We start from the raw sequence: 18,898 nt of genomic DNA on the forward strand, positions 1-18,898 counted from the left end.
GGCCACACAGACAGCAAAGGAAAATTGAAATTTGTCTCAAGTTGATTTTACAATACATTAAAGGCTTTTCCAGTAGAGAAGTCTGATCCATCTAAAACTATAATCTTGTAAATTTAATTATAAATGTGTTCACTGTAGCTACATTGGCCTGCATGTCCAACTCAAATTAGGAGTTTTAAATCCAATACTTATGTTTAGTTTTCACCTTTCCTTCTCTATTACTAGAAACAATGACGTAGAATCTCCATCACAGGGGATTTTTAACAGCAGGCTGGAGACACACCTCTCCAGGATGTCTAGATAGTACTTTGTCCTGCCAAGAGTACAGGGGGCTGGATTCCATGAAATGATCACAGGGATTTCATTCAGTATTCATAAAAACATCAAGCTGCAATTACCTTTATTCTCTGAGATGGCAAATTCATTAGGAACATTTTACTAAATGAGGCCAAGAAACACCAGACATAGCTTGAAAATAACACGAGCCTTTCAGACTCCCTGACTCCCAAAAAAAAAAAAAAAATCACTGAAAAAACATATAACCAAATGTTATTTAATATCTTAAAAAGTAACACAATCCAAAATGGATATTTCTCACAACACTACATAAACAACATGTACACAATATTACCATATGGAGGGACTTTCAAATATATAAGACTTACAAAAATCCCTGTCCTTTTCTCCTTAAATTATTATACTAAGCATGACAAGTAATCATCATTTACAATATGGTACACTGACACAATAAAAACCATGTTACAAATGTGCTGTTATAAATCAGTAACATTAGGGAAGACATTTCATGAACTGTAATTATTTCATATGAAATACTATACAATATAAACAGAACATCCATCTTGGATGACCTTTACAGCAACCAGAGACCAAGTCATTTTTAAAATTTATTTTCAGTGCAAACACATTTATACAAGGCAGTCTTGGCTGCAAAACTCCCTTCTAACATACAGTAAGTCCCACTCATTTAAACCTAATGCGACAGTCACATTCAGTCACTAACAGAAAGTTACCTGCAGAAGTATGATCCCTTTATATGCAAGTCTCCTCTATGTATAAAAGTAACATCTGTGCCAATTACTCTAAGAGCCCTGTTCAGACTTTTCATACTTTCACAGGGGCATCCTTTGGGTGGCTCTTATCCACTGTACAGCTCGATGAGTGCAATAGACTGAACAGAGATTTGCCTTTCCATTGTGCAAAACAGATGGTTGTGCATTAGCATCCAGGCTGGGGGTGGAGTAGGGGGAAGGGCACGAGGCTTGCTCACTGTGCATTTCACTACAGATTTCATATATAGTCAGAGGAGAAACACGGGTGTATCTACACAAGGGAAGTCTGCCTCTTCTACATATTTAACCCAGGGAAGGGAAACAAAAAAACATCAGCTCTGAACAAAGCTCCAACCAAGTGAAGGATTGAGTCGCATCTCAGTTACTTCAGTGTAAATCAATAGGGCTATTCCCGATACATCCCTGCGTAACGAAAGTAAAAATTCGGAATGCTAACAAAGAGTGATAACCCCATTCTCCTTTCACACCTGTGGCACTTCAATATTTCAGCTGGGCATGTTGCATATGAACATGAAATTCTGATGTATCAATATATTAGGGGTAACATTTAAGTTTTATATATATATATATATATATATATATATATATATTGAAAGGAATTAAGTAAAAATTGCAGCATTTCTCTTTAATACTATACAGTCTTCTTCAGAGGAGCACAGAAGATTTTAAATGACAGTTAGACACTAGATTAAAAGATGACTATTCATTTATCCAATGTGGCCATTTGAAGTATCACCTTGGGGAAAGCCCTGTAAAATGTATTTGAAAAACAAGTTTTTAGTTAAAACTGACTTTTCTGAAACCACTATTGGCAGCAGCCCTATTGTGGAAATGTGAACATTTTTGGCACTTCCAATATCAATGTCCAGTGCAGGACTATAAACTAGTTTCTTCTCCTCCTCCCCTAATAAATTTAACACCTCAGAAGACTCTCTTTATAGCGTAAACATTAAGCACTTTGGTTAAATATTAAAACATTAAACCTATTGTCATGGCTTAAAAGAAAACAAAGAAGCAGTTGGTAAGCACTTCACCGACTGTGTGATCTTGCACATCACAAATCTTCTGTTTCAGTACGTCTCTGAGTAAAATAGGGATAATGAAATTTGTCTACCTCACGAGCATGTGAGGCTTAATTAATAGCTTGTGAAGTGCTTTGTGATTCTCAGGTAAAAGGCATGAAGCGTAAGTGCAAAATATTATCATAGTTTACGATGGGCTCCAAATACTGTTTATGATTCTACTTTTTCAAAAAATAAACCACCACTTCTAGCAATAAGGCCAAGGTTTTCATCAAAAACTTTGTTTTCAAATAGATTTTACTGTTTGAATGGGGGCAAGATCTGCTTTGTACCAATGTGAGTTTTTACATCATTTTGTTGAATACTATTATTTTCTTCTTCTATTTTTTTTTAAAGGAACACAGCAAAATTGGCTCATCTAATGATTGTATACTGCTTTACATTGGCATAAGGGTATTGAGATTGTATAAAAAAGTCAGGAATAAACCCAAGTTTTGTATACAGCTGCCAAGTGGCAACTTCCATAGCTTTTCCCTGGTTTTTGAAAACTTATTTTTCTTTTTTAAAGGCAACTTGTAATTGGCTATTATTGTAAATAACGGAAGTCTGCCCAGATTCTTTGCAGTATGGCCATCTCTGTACACACTTCACTTAGGGACCCTGATACTAATCTCAGTAAAGTCAACTAAAGGTTTATCAGTAATTTCAATGGAAGCAAGCATTTGAGATGCACGGGTTTATAAAATGAAGTGCACATCACTTAAAAGAGAGTGGGACCGTGCACAGCTCTGGCCATTTAAGAGGTCTGATTTGATATGTTGGCATAAGTGAAGGCAGAATAGAGCACAAAGTGTTTGAAGGTAGGCAAAAAAGTACCTACTGTGTCTTTTGTTGAACCCTAAACTGCCAAACATATTTTACATACTGTAGGCATCAGTAATCTGCTAAATTACAACTATTATTTTGACTTTCTACCAGATAAAATCTTCAGCTATAATGGAGAGACAGTAGAAGGTCTTAGGCTTCCATTTACTAACAACAAAATTATGTGGCCTCATCAGAATCTCAAATTACTAAATCAAAAGCAAATTGAATACAGTAAAAAGAAATCATGGCAATAAAACATGACTTTGTATGCAAGAACTGATACACAAGAGAACACCATGACTTAAGGATTAAGAAAGTTCTGACTTTGCATTTTATAACACGCTTTTGAAGTTGCTGCATTTCACCAAATTCATGGAGGTAGTTACATATGTAAAAATAAATCACCAAGAAAGTAACGCGTTGTATTCTAATAATACATATTAAAGTGTGCAAAATGCCAACAGATGTGTTGACCCTTTAAAGTTGACACAACACAGATTCAAACGAATATATTTCTGTAAACTTTTAAATTGTAAGAATGATAGCTAAGCAACCATGCAATACAAGGTTATGATTTCCTTGAAGGATTAAAGTGACATACGATCCACTCCTGTGGTTTGTTACTTGAACCCCATGATGGAATTTCTTTATATTCCCTTGTTGATTTAAAAAAAAAATCAAGATCAGAATACTTCCATTTGAAACTTCTGTTTACTTCCCATATTCTGAGAGTCACACTGATTCTGGTAGTATGCCATGTCAACATTAATATGACATGTTATTGTCTGTTGGCCTATGAGAACTTTCTGAAATCACATATCATGCAGTTCTTAAGTAGATACTATGCTATTTCTCTGGAAGGTTGTCTTCTGAACCTGTGTAAGTTTTAGTAAGTTTATAACACAGAAAATAGTTTCCCCCCAAAAGGTGAAGTTTGTCTTTGCTCTTCACATTTTAATACTGCAATGTGCAGTTTCAGACAATCAGCTATAAAGGTAGAATATTATTCAAACATTTTTATTTACTGAATTGATACATGTTACTCACATCAGAGCACATCTCAGAAACAAAAATCACAGTTAGCCACTGTATTATATGCAATGACACCTCACAAAAAAGGCTCTGGAATCTTCATGTAGTAAACAGTCCTGAAGTTATATATATAAGCAACAAGATGTGACAGGCAATGTATTATTAGGTCATTATAGCATGGCTTGGAAGTTATGGTAAGGCAGGAGGCTATAGGGCCAAATGACTTTTAACCAACCACGTACAAAATGATTTCCCTTATGTTCATAGAAGATCTTATTGCTCTGATGAAATGGAATTTACGCATAAAAATAAGGAAAACAGATGTGTGCAGTATAGACATAGGTTCTTTAGGACATACCTGACAGAATCAGAAGTCAATCGATTCCAGAGTTATAAAGCCTCTTCCTAAGTATGTAAGCTATAACTCACTGTTTAATATACAGCTACAGCTTTACTAAAGATTCAGTCTGACGACAATACAGAAAATAAGCAAAGCTCAAATGGTTCACACAAGTCACCAAAAGCTGAAGAAAATACTGGACTTTAATATGTATTGTTGGGTACCAACAAAAGAGTGCAAATATTTACATTGCTGAACATCATTTTTAATATTTTAGCTTTTCTTCCAGTTCTGATAAAATAACAAATATGGGAACTTCTGGAAACGGTTTGCTGCAGGATACATGTGCATGAGTAACTTAGCAGAACTTGGCCCTTTATGCTTAAAATTACTCTCGGGCTATAGTTACACTCCAGCACTCTGTCAACAGAAGTCACTGCTGGAAGAGATTTCCCGACAAAGCTTCTGTTGACAGTGGGCAGTCACATGCTAAAGGCAGATCAAAAGAACTGCCTGGCTACTCTCTCGACAAAAAAGGCACCCGGAAGCACAGCAGACAGGGCTGCCCATTGTTCTGGATGCCCTGTACATACAGAGAAGACCCTCCCCTAGACAGTCCACACAGCTCTGTTTGGTCAACAGAAGCGTTACACCTTATGGCTGAAGAGGCAGAACACTGCTGGCAAAAGTGCTGAGTTTTGTTGACAAAATATCAACAAAACAGATTTTGTGTGCGCACGCTCCACGAGCTTTGTCAACAAAACTCACTAGTGTAACCGTAGCCTTGGAGCCTGCCCATCTGTAAGAGTTCTGCTGGCGTAACCACTTAGGATAAATTGCTTTGGAATAACAATTCAAGGAAATACAAATAAAATACAACAGACCTCCAGACTTAGGATTTCTTGAGCAATCATACAAACCACTTCTAATTTCTAATCATACGCAATTTTAAAAGCTATTTATGTCCAAAAATGTAGAATTGTAAAGAACATCCATTGACTGAAAGGCCTGAAGTTTATAATTCTCTGAATTTCTCCTCTGATAACCCCTACAATGCATGCTATTTTGAACAGCCTAATTTAGGCACTCTACTTAAAAGCTATCTAAAATAGAATTACATCCTTCCATTAGAAAGAAATCAACTCTTCAGGCCACACTTGGCATTTGTACCACAAAGAACTTCTCTTTTGTTCAAACACTTTGTTATTTGGACCCTTCTATTATTAGCAAGTTGAAAACTCAAACACTTCATTTACACAGGTTGAACCTCTCTCCTCCAACACTCTTGGGACCTGACTGGTGCTGGCCCAGAGAATTTGCTGGACGATGGGAGGTCAATATTGTCTAGCACATTAACACTTTCACTGCTTAGTGGGCTCTTAGAAATCATTTAGGGGTAAATCAGGCTAAATAACAGCACAGAACACAGAGCCAGGACTGGTGTCTGTAAACAAACTTTATGGGACTATGGGAAACTTGGCCACACTCATAAGTGGTTGTCCAGGTAATTAAAATAATGCTGGATTATGGATGTTGCCAGATGGGAGTTCTGGATTAGAGAGGTTCAACCAAAACTAAAAAACACCTGTTACATGTTAGTTGTCACTATTTACTTTTCAATCGCAGTTAGAAATCCCCTCCTTTCACCTGAATTCAAAAGGCTTATATCTCTGTTTGTAATTCTGGAAGGTTAACACAGAAAGTTTTGGACAAGCATCTCATATAGTTCTGAAACAAAAAAAGAAGCAATTCTCCCTTCCTTCCCACCCCCACACTTAAAACATGACCTCTATTGACTTGCTTTTTATACAGTCTTGCAAAATCGTGTCAGGAAAACTCACAGTGAAAATGACTGATGTATAAATAATTCACAGATAGAGCTGAGGTCGTTACTAATCATGTTTGTCTTTGTTTTCCCTCAAGGTGACCTAGCTGTTTATTTTTAGTGGTGGCTCAATTTTCGAAATAAAAGGATCAACTCTGTGGCTGAGTTTAGCCACTCACAGGGGGCATCACACATCTGTGGCATTTTTAAATGGAGTTGGCAACTGCATGGACATTGAAAATGCAGATTACACTTACAGTGTCTAGACTTTCACATATGTGCTCAGTTACACTTAAGTGAAGCAAAGGTGTACATATTATCCCTACTGCTATTCTGTTGCTACAGAGCTGCAAATATGAAAAGCATTACCTTGAAATAAAGATTTCTTTGTTGTCCCTACAAAGCAGCACAGTTTCAATAAGCACAAAAACTGCGGATGAGATGCTTCTTATTTCCAAAGATGTAAACATCAGTCCCAGTGTCGTAAACTTTGCTGTACCAGGTGAGACAGAAGAGCAGAGGCAGAATGACTATCAAACACTAGTAACAGAAGCTTGTAGGCAGTTAGCAGGTTTCTGCAGTTTTTCAGCTTCGCCTGTTGGAGGGTCTGCAGTTCCTCGGAAGTTGAACATTGGACCTGCGCCACCATGTGCAGGACTCAGGGCTGGGTTCTGGCGTCTGTTGCTTTCAACGATACTTGAAGTGTTGGAAGCCAGGCTCTCACGAGTGCTAAAAAGCAAAATAAATTAAATAAACAAACAAACACGTACACCCCTCCCATATATCTACCAAAGAGGAAAAGGGACTGGGGTGTTTTAAAATGGGCTTCCTGTCGTGCCATATCAATAAACCATCCCAGTTTTGATTATTCACACATAGTGGCTCCACAGTGGGTTGCAAAAGTACTCAGCAGTCAACAGGTTATCCCACAGTTATAGCACTAAACAGTCCTGAAGTTGTCACACAAAGTTTGTAAGTCTGAGCTAATATCAAACATCCGGATTTTTCATTCAGACAAATAACTTCCATGTGAAATACATCACCTTTCTTTCCAGGCTGGTGCACTGATTCACAGAATTTTCTAGTTTCACTGAATCAGCCATGTGGCTGAACTGAGCAATGAGACTTCTCCTTTGGGCAATATTTTTATGCCTCTCCATTCTTCTGTATATTTGAGGACAAGCCATTTGTGGTGGTTGTGACCCAACTGGAGATGCTATTCTCTATTAAATCTGTAATTCTTCCAATTATAAAACGGCTTCCATTTTTTCCTAGCTGCTGGCACCCAAGCCTTGAGATTGATTGCCCTCCACTACGAGGATTACCACCATGTAGGACTGGGTCTTTGAACAGTGTGAGTGTTGTAATTTCACTTTATCTATGTAGAAAATTCATTAAAGGCAAGTAAATTACTCATCTGTGGGAGGGGCTGTGTGCTCAGCCCTTCGGACAATTAGGTTATTTCATGAAGTAGCTAAATACCAACACAGGAGTCTAACCTTGAGCTACCATCTTTTGAAAATCTTGCCTACTGTATTTAACATCAGTTCTGTTCCTACCACTCTGACTTTTATATTCTACTCCTTTTATGTTCTATCCATGAGGATGTTTGCAGGAAGACAAACTTTATTTTCAATGAATCATTTGCTCCTCCTATTTATTCTTCACCCACGGTCATGATCTTTTGTTAAAGACAATTATTTACTGTGGAAATTACTACAAAAATACACTGAGGAATGAATTCAGGTGTGGAATAAACAGAAACAGAACAACTAAGAATCACTTATGGTTGGTTCTGACTGCTGGTGTGGGAATATCAAATCACCAGGACGGCATGACTTCTTTGAAGAAAAAAAAAGAAAAGGTACCTGGAGCCAACGAACACTGCACACAATTTGAATAGAAGCATCAGATAAGTGCAATGTGAGTATGACAGAAGTTTTTCCAATACTGATAGGTTCATGAATTTTTCAGATGAGATACCTTCAGTGCCTTTTGACTTTAGCAGGAATTCTTTCACTATCAAGATCCTGTTAAAATATGCTTTTCCCAATATTTCAGCCTTTTAAAATATAATTGCTTTTATGTTCCTGATGTGGTAATTTTGGTTACTCAGGTGTATTAAATATACTTACTTCCTAGAAAGGAACTCCAAAACCATATTTTTATTGTGAAGTGGGAAGGTAATAATGGCATCTTAATTATACTCAGCTTTTTTGTGCTGGTGCTGAGTACTGGCACTTCGGCAGCCCCAGCCACAGGACTAACTGAGCGGTGGAGGAGGGGAGCTGCCTGAGTACCAGCTCTTTTTTTTTTTTAAATGCAAAAAATGCACTGAATATACTTAGAGACAAAATCATTCTTAACTCCTTTCACTGAGTATGAAATTGCCCAAACGTACTCATTCAGTCATTTTACAATAAAACTCATGCTGTGGATATGTGAAAGTCCTTGAAAGATTCAGAGTACATTCTGTCTTAAAAATCTGCCATAAAAAGATGCTAAAAAGTAGATAGCAAAGGCAGACAAAAAGAGGGATAATCCAATAAACTTAATTTTAAAAGTTGCCACTTCTACTTCCATTTGACTTTTTATAAAGCTAGTACAGCAGAACAATACACTAACCAACCATGTCATGTTCCATTATCATGCTGGACAGAAATAGAGGTTTCAGCTTCAGTGCAAAGAATGAGGACAGCTAGAATACCTCCTTGCACTAATGGAACTGCAAAGTTGAGGTATGCAATCACATGTATGAATTGTGCCAGCTAGTCAAACAGGAGTATGAGAACTGGCTCAACCAGTTGCCTGGAGAACAGCAGTTCTATGTTCCAAATTGGATCAAGTGGTTTGGTTAGAAGATGAAGAGTATTATATGGGCAATAGTAAGAATTATGTGACGTGTACTTCCATTTAAATAATAAAAGGTTGATTTGTAAGATTACAATGCAAATATACCCATACTTCTGTTAAAGTGGAAAGATGTGAAGCATTTGCATAACATGTGTGATCAGTAATATGGACCAATTATTAAACCTTCCAAAGTTATACGAACTTTGTTTGCTGCAACAGTAAGAAATGATTACTTACCATAACTCCATTTCTTTGAGCTGCAATGCAAGCATGTATCCCCATTTAGGTATCAAAACAAAAAAGCAGTAAAAGAGCACTTTAAAGACTAACAAAATAATTTATTAGGTGAGCTTTCGTGGGACAGACCCACTTTTTCACACCATAGCCAGACCAGAACAGACTCAATATTTAAGGCATAGAGAACCAAAAATAGTAATCAAGGTTGACAAATCAGGGGAAAAAAATTACCAAGGTGAGCAAATCACAGAGTAAAGTGGTGAGGGTGGGGGAGAGTCAAGAATTAGATTAAGCCAAATTTGCAAAATAGGGGCTCTTTTGCAAACTTGGCTTAATCTAATTCTTGACTCCCCCTCCCCCGCCCCTCTACTCTCTGATTTGCTCACCTTGGTAATGTTTTTCCCCTGATTTGTCAACCTTGATTACTATTTTTGGTTCTCTATGCCTTAAATATTGAGTCTGTTCTGGTCTGGATATGGTGTGAAAAAGTGGGTCTGTCCCACGAAAGCTCACCTAATAAATTATTTTGTTAGTCTTTAAAATGCTATTTTTCTGCTTTTTTTGTTTTGATAGTATATAGACTAGCACGGCTTTCTCTCTGTTACTAACCATTTAGTTGTGTGTGCCCCAGTACTCCAGAGCCAGAGAATTTTGCTTTGCCATAGTGTAGAAAGTGACATGTGCCTTTTCGTGTATTCGCTCCCCACCCAGGTCCTCCGTGCCAAATGGCCAGAGACTAGACTTCAATGCAGACAAGAAAGAGGGTGGGGCATGGAAAACATTTTGGCATCTCAAAGAGCTACCGTTACAATAAGCAGACATTTCTTCATCAAGTAGATGCAGCTCTGTATTCCATTTAGGTGACTCATAAGCAGTACCCACCTGAGGAGGAGGGGCTCAGAATCTGCCTATCCAAGGACTGCAGGAGCACCCTACCAACACTTGCAACTGCTCTGGAAGATGCAGTGGTGGTATAATGGTCGACAAACGTATGTGTAGATGACTATGCAGCTGTTCTGCAAGTGTCCAATAAGCAAATGTTACTGAACTGCTTGCACTCTATTAGAATGAGGTTGCCCCATATGAGGAAACATAGCTGAAGTTACTTCATAGGCAGTCTTGATCCATCATGTTATCCATCTACAGTGAGTCTGTGACGAGACAACTTGATCCTTAAGATTACCTGCATGACACAAACAGACGAGGTAAAGCACGAAGCAGTTTAGCCCCATCTAGATAGATGTTTAGATGCCAACTGACGTAGAATGTACTGAGGCGCTGCTTCTCTGGAAAGGAACGTGGCTTAGGAAAGAACCTAAAACAACCTAAATACACCTACCAGCTGGTTCAAATGAAACTGCGAAAACACTTCAGACAAAAAAAATTGGGTGCAACAGTACAGATATTTTGTCCTTACAGAATTGTATACAAGGAGAACTGTCCATAAGAGCCAGCAATTCATAGACTTTCCTTTTGCTTGTAATTGCTATTAGAAATGCCACTTTTTTAAACAAAAGCAGAAATGGACAAGATGCCCAGGGCTCAAATGGAGACTGATCTTCCCTGAACAGGAGATGAAATGCCCATCTCCCTGCCAGATGCACTGCCACTGAACTAAGCACAAGTCCAACGACTGCAGATGCAACAAGTATGCCAAGATGTCCTGGATAAAGTCCAGCATAGGCTGAATTCTGCAGGCTTATGACACCAAAAACTGCTTTCATTTCACTGCACAGGCTATTCTGGTAAAGGACTTTCTACTGCTGAGTAGGATCCATTGTACAGCCATTCCGGGACAAGCAGGGCACTAAGCGTGACAAGGAACATGTGACCATGATTTTAAGTGAGTTGGCCAGGATATACGAGACTGAACTGACAGCTTGAGAGGGTTGGAAAACCAGTCATGCTGAGATAAGAATGAGTTTAGCTCTATCTGCTTTAAGATTGAGGCTGATCAGTGTTAAGGGAAAAGCATACAGGAGAGCCAACTGCCAGCTGCGATGGGAAGTGGAAGAAAGGGAGGCCAAACTGAGGCCCCTTCTAGAGTAAGGCAGGTGCCATTTCCCATTGTTCCTTGTAGGTAAAAGGTAGATTGTGAGAATGCTCACAGTTGCAAAGGTGATCAGCAGGATGTCTTCAGGGATCACTCGTGAATCAGAGAAAAATTCCCGTTGAGATGTTTTGCGAGATTATTCTGTGATTCTGGACCCCAGTCAAGTGGTCAGCCATCACAGCAGACCAGTCATCGCATGACTGCCTCTTGGCAGAACACCCTGAAGTGGGTTCTCCCTTGTCTGTTCAACTAATGTATTCTGGTGGAATTGTCAGCAAATATGTAAACTCGACCACTGACCCAGAAAAGTGTGGTGTGCATTGTAGGCTGGCAAGGCCTCCCTTTGTATTTGGGCAACTGTTCTCTGGAGGCATTCACCACTGCAAAGTGCCTAGGACAAGTTGAATGTAGGCCAACCAATCTGTCTACAGGATGAAGAGTTGGACAGTACACTGTCCCAAGCCACATTTGGAGGGGCAGAAATGACAATCTTGCAAACTGGACCACCAGAATGGAGGTGAACGTGTGGCCCAAGAAACTCAGGAACATACAAAACTTGTGGAAGGCTGAGACGGCAGACTGAGGTAAAAGTGCCTTATCACCTGAAAACCTCTGGCCAGCAGAAATGCTCTTGAACTCTCTGAGAGGGGTAGGCTTCCCTCTAATTTTGTCCATCCATTGGTGGAATAAATTTTGTTATGCGCATCAAGGCATTGGGGAAGTGCACCACCAGTAAAACATATGCTGTCAGCTGTGAAGGCTAGGAACACTCTGCTAATCAGATGACTGGCACCTGAATTTCTTCTGGGCAGCTGCCTAAGTGCTGAGCTTACAGGAAACACTGAAGAGGGGCTCCAAAAAACTGGATTTTCTGAGCGAGGATCAAAGTTGACTTTCCATTGTTGAAGAAACGACCCAGGTGATCAAGCAAGCACTTCATACCATTGTGAGAAAGACAGTCCTCTCTGGAGTTGTCACTCTGTAACCCATTGCCCAGATCTGGAAAGATGTAGATTTCTTTCTGCTTGAGAAATGCCATCATGACAACCATATAGTTCATAAAAACTGAAATGGTAGAAGAGACACTGACTGGAAACACCATATACTGGAAACGGCATTCCACTATGTCGAATCAAAGGAGTTTTCCTAGGCCTGGCAAATCATCACATGAAAGTAGACATCCTGAAGATCCAGAACGGCAACCAATGATTCTGAGACAATACGGGGAGGATAGGTGATCATCTGGAAACTCATGTAACTGATATATTTGTAGAGGCCACAAAAGTCAATAAAGGGTCTCCCCCAGCAAGTGGTATCAAAGCCAGCATTCTCAACATTAATGGGGAGGGCAGCTCTCCGAGGGCCAATGGATTACAGTAGACCCCCGACTTACACAGAGGTTGCGTTCTTCCGCAACCCCACGTAAGTAAAAATTTTGCATAACTTGGGGGAGCCACGAAACTGACTAGTGCAGCACCGCTGGTCAGTTCCTGTCTCCTGTGAGTGGTGGGTAGATGAGATCTTGGCTATGGGCTGCCCGCGGCTCACAGGAGAGGGGAAACTGACCAGCACTCCTGTCAGTGGCGGCAGCCAAGAAACAGGCTGCCACCCCTGACAGGAGCTGGGAAACCACTCCTGTCAGAGGCAACAAGAGTCAGGCTGTCACCCCTGACAGGAGCAGTTTTCCTGCTCCTGTCAGGGGCACCAGCTGAGAGTTAGGTTCTCGGCTGCCGCCCCGACAGGAGCCAGGAAACTGACCAGCACAGTTGCACTGATCAGGTTCCCTGCTCCTGTGAGTGGGGGGAGCTGGTGCCTGCCTCCCGGCTGTCCACCACTCACAGGAGCCATGAAACTGAGCAGCATAGCAAAGCTGGTCAGGTTTTCCTACTCCTCTGAGTGATGGGGAGCTGGCACTCAGCTCCGGGCTGCCCGCCATGCGTGGGAGCCAGGAAAACTGACCAACGCAGCTGTGCTGTTCAGTTTCCCAGCTCCCCTGAGTGATGGGCAGCCTGGAGCCAGGCGCCAGCTCCCCGCCACTCAGAGCTGAATTAACCTGAGATATGCACAACCTGAGTGTGCATATCTTGGGGTTCTACCGTATAGGGTATCCACTTTCTTCTGGGTGTTTTCCTGCAGCATCTCCACTTGGATACCCTAGAAAGCAGCCACATGCCACAAAAGGTCCTGATATACCTGGAAATCCTGTCTCCATAGGGGAGGAAGAGACAGACATGGAATCGTCAAGAGACAAAGATGGAGTAGTTAACTGTGTCACAGCTCAATAATACTCAAGAACTGACTGGTTTGGAGGGAACGACTCTGGAGACCCTTTGAGAGAAAGGCTCATTAGTACCTCTGTGGAGGATTGATGGTCATCTCCAGAAACCGGTCAGTGAGAAGGAATGGTACCTACATGACCAAAGAGTATCCCATGGATTGTGTGGAGGCTGACAGGGCATTGGTGGTGAGTTGGTTCTAGGCCAGAGGCCCATGTTGCAACCACAAGACAAGTGACAATCTTGATGCCCAGAGTCTTCCATGAGCAGCCACCAATATGGGTCAGCTGACAGGACAGTGAGAAGATGAAGATCCCAACCTAATTCCAGCGAGTCCCAGGCTGTAGGAGGGACCAGTCCTCAAGTGTGAGCATAGCCTAGGGAGTTAGTGCTCACAGTTGAAACAACACAGGTTGTTTCTTGTGCTGAAAGTGGTATTTAGTGAAGTCAGCAGCCAGCATCACCCTCATTGCTACTGGACTCAATGGATGCCCCAGAGCTGGAACCAGAGTCTATGGCATTAGGTCTCTGACCTCCTCAGATGGTACTGGAAAGCAGTTGACAGCCTTGCTCCATCCCACACACAGGCTTTCTGCTCAGGCTGATCCACTCCTCCTTCTGGACGAGGGAGATGAGTCCCCCTGGGACTTGGAGCAGCATGGTCAGCCTTGCGTGAACTCTTCCCTGGCAGATTCGATGGAGAACAACTCCATCATCTTCAGAGAAATGCCAGCTCCAGGACACAAAGTGACCGTGCTCTCAGTACCAGAGGGTGACCGCTGATCTGATGAGGTCCCCGGTGCTGAAAGAGGCCACATGGCCTACTTGAGCAGATGCAGCATCAGATGAAGACCCCTTGCCATGTTAGTCTGTTTGGTGAATGATTTGCAACTTGAACACCATTCCTTGGCATGGACTTTGGCTAGGCACCGCAAGCCCTAAATGTGGGGATCATTGTCCCTCCCACAACAGACAAAGTTTAAATCCCAGTAAGGGCATTATGAGGGAAATACTTGAAACTACAGCTAACTAAAATTAAATGCTAAGGCTACTAACGATATACAACTAGAAATGTCAGTAAAAATAAAAGTTGTAGGACTGGAAAACCACACAGAACTCTGCCTCCAGCCACAGGTGCTAAGACAGAACCAAGTGGGTCCAGGATAGCACAACTATGGCCACAAGGTGCAAGAGGGGCCCCCTACAGGTTCTGCTTGGGAAAGTACTCTGGCCCTGGAGTGCTGGGTGTGCTCCTCCCAAGTGGAATACCTGGCTGCAACTACTTGAAGAACTACCTTAATTACTTTTTATTCCTCTAAAATTATGATTTTAAATTTACTGTTAGAAATAATTATCCTAATTAAAGTGGGGTTTTTTTTAAATAAATTACCTCAATGATTTGGGGGACAGTGCTGCATGTAGCTGTATTGGAGGCAGAGCAATAGCTTTAAAAATGCTTGAACCAGGGAGCAATAAAAGTGTCACTGAAGAGTCAGTCTCAGCCACAGAGCAGTTGGGGAGGTGGGAAAAAAAAAGTGTACATCATTCCAGCAGTAAGGAAGCTTTCACTGACAAACTCTGGCACGAAACATTTGCTACTGTTTAGTAAGAGAAGGGACAAAGATGCTGAAGGATCAAGAGGCATCACAGCACAAATAGCTAGATGGAACCCTTCAAGTCATCTTATAGGATGCTCCACTGGGTCAAAATCTGCCCTCAGTCACAGAAAGCCGATGGAGTTCTCTCTAGGCTGACACTGTTTCATCTGAGAGGACAACTGGCTGTGTGTAACATGATGTGGATGCCTACCCATATGTTCTGAGTCCTAACACTTTTTTTTTTTTTTTTTTAAAAGTAACAGAGAGAAAGCCATGCTAGTGTATATACTATCAAAACACAAAAGCAGTCAAGTAGCACTTTAAAGACTAACAAAATAATATATTAGGTCTGTCCCACGAAAACTCATCTAATATTATTTTGTTAGTCTTTAAAGTGCTACTTGACTGCTTGTTTGTTTTGACTTTTTTTTTTTTTGTTAATTATCAATTTTGAGAAACTAAACCAATTTTAAATAGAAAAACAGATTCTCCTTTTACCTAACAAGACTCAGATTTTGTTTATTGCCAATGCAAAGGTAAACTAAAATTGGATACTGCAAAAGAACTATTGCAAATTGCACCTTAGTTTTAAGAATCGTTGCTCTGTTTTAGCTGATTAGTTTCTAGGACAAATAATGTAAATCAAGACCTATTCCACCAGGGTCATGGCATCCACTTGGATCAGAGAGAAGCCTCAGTGATGGATTATTACACTGGAGATGACACTTTAAAGTCTTCAGGGTGTGACTGTCTCAACAGCAGTGTGTCTTCCCATATGTTTGTAAAATTTCTAGCACCACATAGAATCCTTACACTTTTTTCCTAGACATTACAGGCCAGACACCTCTCTTTAGTCATCTTCACAGACCAAATATTCTTAATACTTTCAGGGCTGTGGCACCTTCCTGAAACAAACAAACAATCTTCACTTTTCTTCAAGGTACAAGAGACAGCTCTTCTAATCCTACCAGTTTGGACTGATGACAGACGTGGCTTCAGAAAGAGGATTTATAAAATACTCAAAGTATCAGTAGTACATCTGCAACCTCTAACTGCCTACCTGTAATGTCTCGGGAAAAGGTTCTGCCACAATTCTGTATCCCTCCTTCATGTTAATCATGCTGATGCTATCTTTTGAGGTTCTCTCCCCTCCTATTCTAAATGCAATGTAAATTAATCTGAAAAAAGTGATACAGAAAAGTATGGGGCAGAGAGACAATGACTACGGCATTGTTGGAGTTGCTGCTGTTGCCTGTGTGAGGGAAAGAAACCAAGGCACAAGTCTGGAGAGAGGCACTCTCAGGCTGAAGGAAAATTTTGTTGGAAAAATCATCTGAAACAGTTAACATATTCCCACAATCATCTGCCCACGTGAAACAGAGTTATAGCAGAAAACCGAACGTTCTAGAGTGATTCTTAAAATCAATTTTACAATCCTACCGTGGAGAATTGAACCCGCTGTCTACAGTAATGCTGCTGCTGTCCATACTGTCCAGTCGAGCTGAATGCGTGGCTCTCTGATTGCCGCTATTTTCCGTTTCTTTTGGGGTGAGAAGAGTGAGATTCTTCTCAAACTTTCTTTGCAGATCCCTTTCCTTTTCCCGCTCCAGTAGCCACTGCATAGTGCCAACATCATCCCTGTTTTTTTCTTCTTCGGCATTTTTGTTTGTTCCCTCCTCTGAGTCATCATCATCAGAAACATTGTAATAATCAAAGGTGGCTTCCTGGTTCCCAACTGGCTCTTGCTGTCTCTGGGACATGGGTAAAACTTGTGTAGCTGAGGTTACTATAGTTTGTTCAAGTTTCTCACATCTGACTGGCAGTGTGTCAGAGGGTGTCTTCTGATGGGGTTTGAGGAGGGGCACATTGGACTTGTGAAAGCTATTCACAGAGAGTGTGTTGTGCAGAGGTTTAAAAAGTGTGTCTTTGCTAAAAATTTCTTTCCTTTTGTCCAGACTGCTTGGCTCCGTGTTATGGTGCTGAACCAGTCGGCCATTTGCAACCACCTCAGGTGTCTGGCCAGCAACAACGGGACCCCCGCTTGGCCCTTTAGGGGACTCCTCTTTTTGTACTGTGGGTTCTCTGGCTATGTGTTGGGGTTGTCTTTCAGAGGGAGAAAGCTTTTTTATTCCATCGGTTAAAGTCACTGTGTCATGGTCCTCTTTATTTTTCCCCACTGGTGACGGAGCGGTAAGTACCGTCTCACTCGAAGTGTTGCATTGAAAATAATCCTCAGTTGCTGATTTTGTTGTGCAGGAGTTGAACTCGCTGTAAGATGGTAAGTTCTCTGCAGGCTTGCTTTGTTCCAAGAGGCCACAGGAACTAGGGCTTTCTACGTTGCCACTAACTGTTTCCGATACACACACATCTTTATAGTTTGCAGATGAAATTAGAGCCCTTTGATGACCGAGTGACTGTGAAGGCCTTAAGGTACTGTCATCTATATATGCTTGACTAGTTTGGTCACTTGGGCTACAGCCTTCAGCTATGTCTTCAGGTGTGCCTAAACTAGCAGAACCCAAAGGTCCTTGAGAGTTATCCATTGATCTAGATCTCTCCTTTGCTTTGTTAGACCTCTCATTCCTTGACCTTCTGTCTTGTGTATGGCTGTGGCTTCGATGGACCTTGGAGTGGGAGCTTCCCCTTGAAGGTTCAGGAAAAGGCATCTCAGTTCTTCTTTTGGCCAGCTCACCAGATACGTCCCATTCTGGTGTCATGGGAAAGTGAGACTCAATCACGCTAGGATTGCTGTGCATGATAAAATTATCTCCTTTGTGTTCTATTATGAAACAGCCTTCCCGTGGGGACCTAGTAAGGGGATCATAGAACTCATACTCTCTTTCCCCTGGTATATCCAAATGCGAGCCATCTGAAGGGTCTCCTTTGGACACCCGGGTCTTGCTGTGTGACCGAGATTTCCCATGAGACTTCCTGTGAGTCCTACTCTTTTTGCTTCGCCCACTATGGTGAGCAGAAGAACCAGCTTTGTTTCTCTGAGCTTTTTCTTCTTCAAGTTTCTTCATTAGTGCAGTATGCCTCATTACATTTTCCACAGTCAAGTCTGGGTTGATGCGCTTAATAATCTCCATTTCTACTTCCCTAGGTATAGTGGTAGGGGTGTCCTCATCCCGCAAGGGCCATTCCTCGGGAGGAAACTGGGCAGAGAAATTGGCCAGCTGTTTTGCCTTGTCCTTTTTAAAGCTTAACCGAAACAATTTCAGCCCAAATTTTTTGGACTGCTTTTCTACATCTTTAGGCTTTGAGAGCGTCTCAGCTTTATATGAAAAATTTACAGTACTTTTACTTTTTTCAGTGGGTGGTACCTGACACAGAGAAGGAGGGCAATAGGAGTCTTTACAGTCCTTTGCTGATTTCCTCTGTAAGGTGGATGCATGCATGCTGTGCATGTCTTCTCTGCAACAATGACAAGAGTCGCAGTGGTTTTTGGGCAAAGTTCGATCCCTGACGCAGCCTGAGGTGGAGGGAGTTATAGTTCCTTGTTGTGGAGAGGTACACTGAGACCTGTCAGGTATCCTCTCATCCAAATGATACCATTTACTGTTAGTTCTTATCAGGGATGGGGTTATAAAATAAGTCTGTGGGGTCACGATGAAATAGCCATCTGGAGTTGGATATATTTTCCTCTCTCGTACAAGCATATTCAAGGTATGCCGAAGAATTTCAGGACTGGGAGTTGGAACGCC

The 18,898-nt window shown here is 41.2% G+C and overlaps 1 protein-coding gene across 5 annotated transcripts in view; it reads right to left on the reverse strand.

Annotated features, from left to right (window-relative positions):
- Positions 1 to 424: 424 nt before the first annotated feature.
- The window catches only part of STOX2 (storkhead box 2), a 201,508-nt gene continuing 183,034 nt past the window's right edge, over positions 425 to 18,898 (reverse strand). For 4 of the 5 annotated variants that reach the window (XM_074992950.1, XM_074992952.1, XM_074992951.1 and 1 more), the window contains 2 exons: positions 16,635 to 18,897; positions 426 to 6,906 (listed from right to left, as the gene is read on the reverse strand). In XM_074992950.1, the coding sequence (XP_074849051.1) occupies positions 6,711 to 6,906; positions 16,635 to 18,897 (2,459 nt within the window). In that variant the 3' untranslated portion in view covers positions 426 to 6,710. Of the gene's footprint in view, positions 6,907 to 16,634; position 18,898 lie in introns of all 5 variants that reach the window. The other variant, XM_074992954.1, reaches the window with a different exon arrangement.

The sequence above is a fragment of the Carettochelys insculpta genome, chromosome 4 (genome assembly GCF_033958435.1).
Source record: "Carettochelys insculpta isolate YL-2023 chromosome 4, ASM3395843v1, whole genome shotgun sequence".
In the NCBI taxonomy this organism is placed as follows: Eukaryota; Metazoa; Chordata; order Testudines; family Carettochelyidae; genus Carettochelys; species Carettochelys insculpta.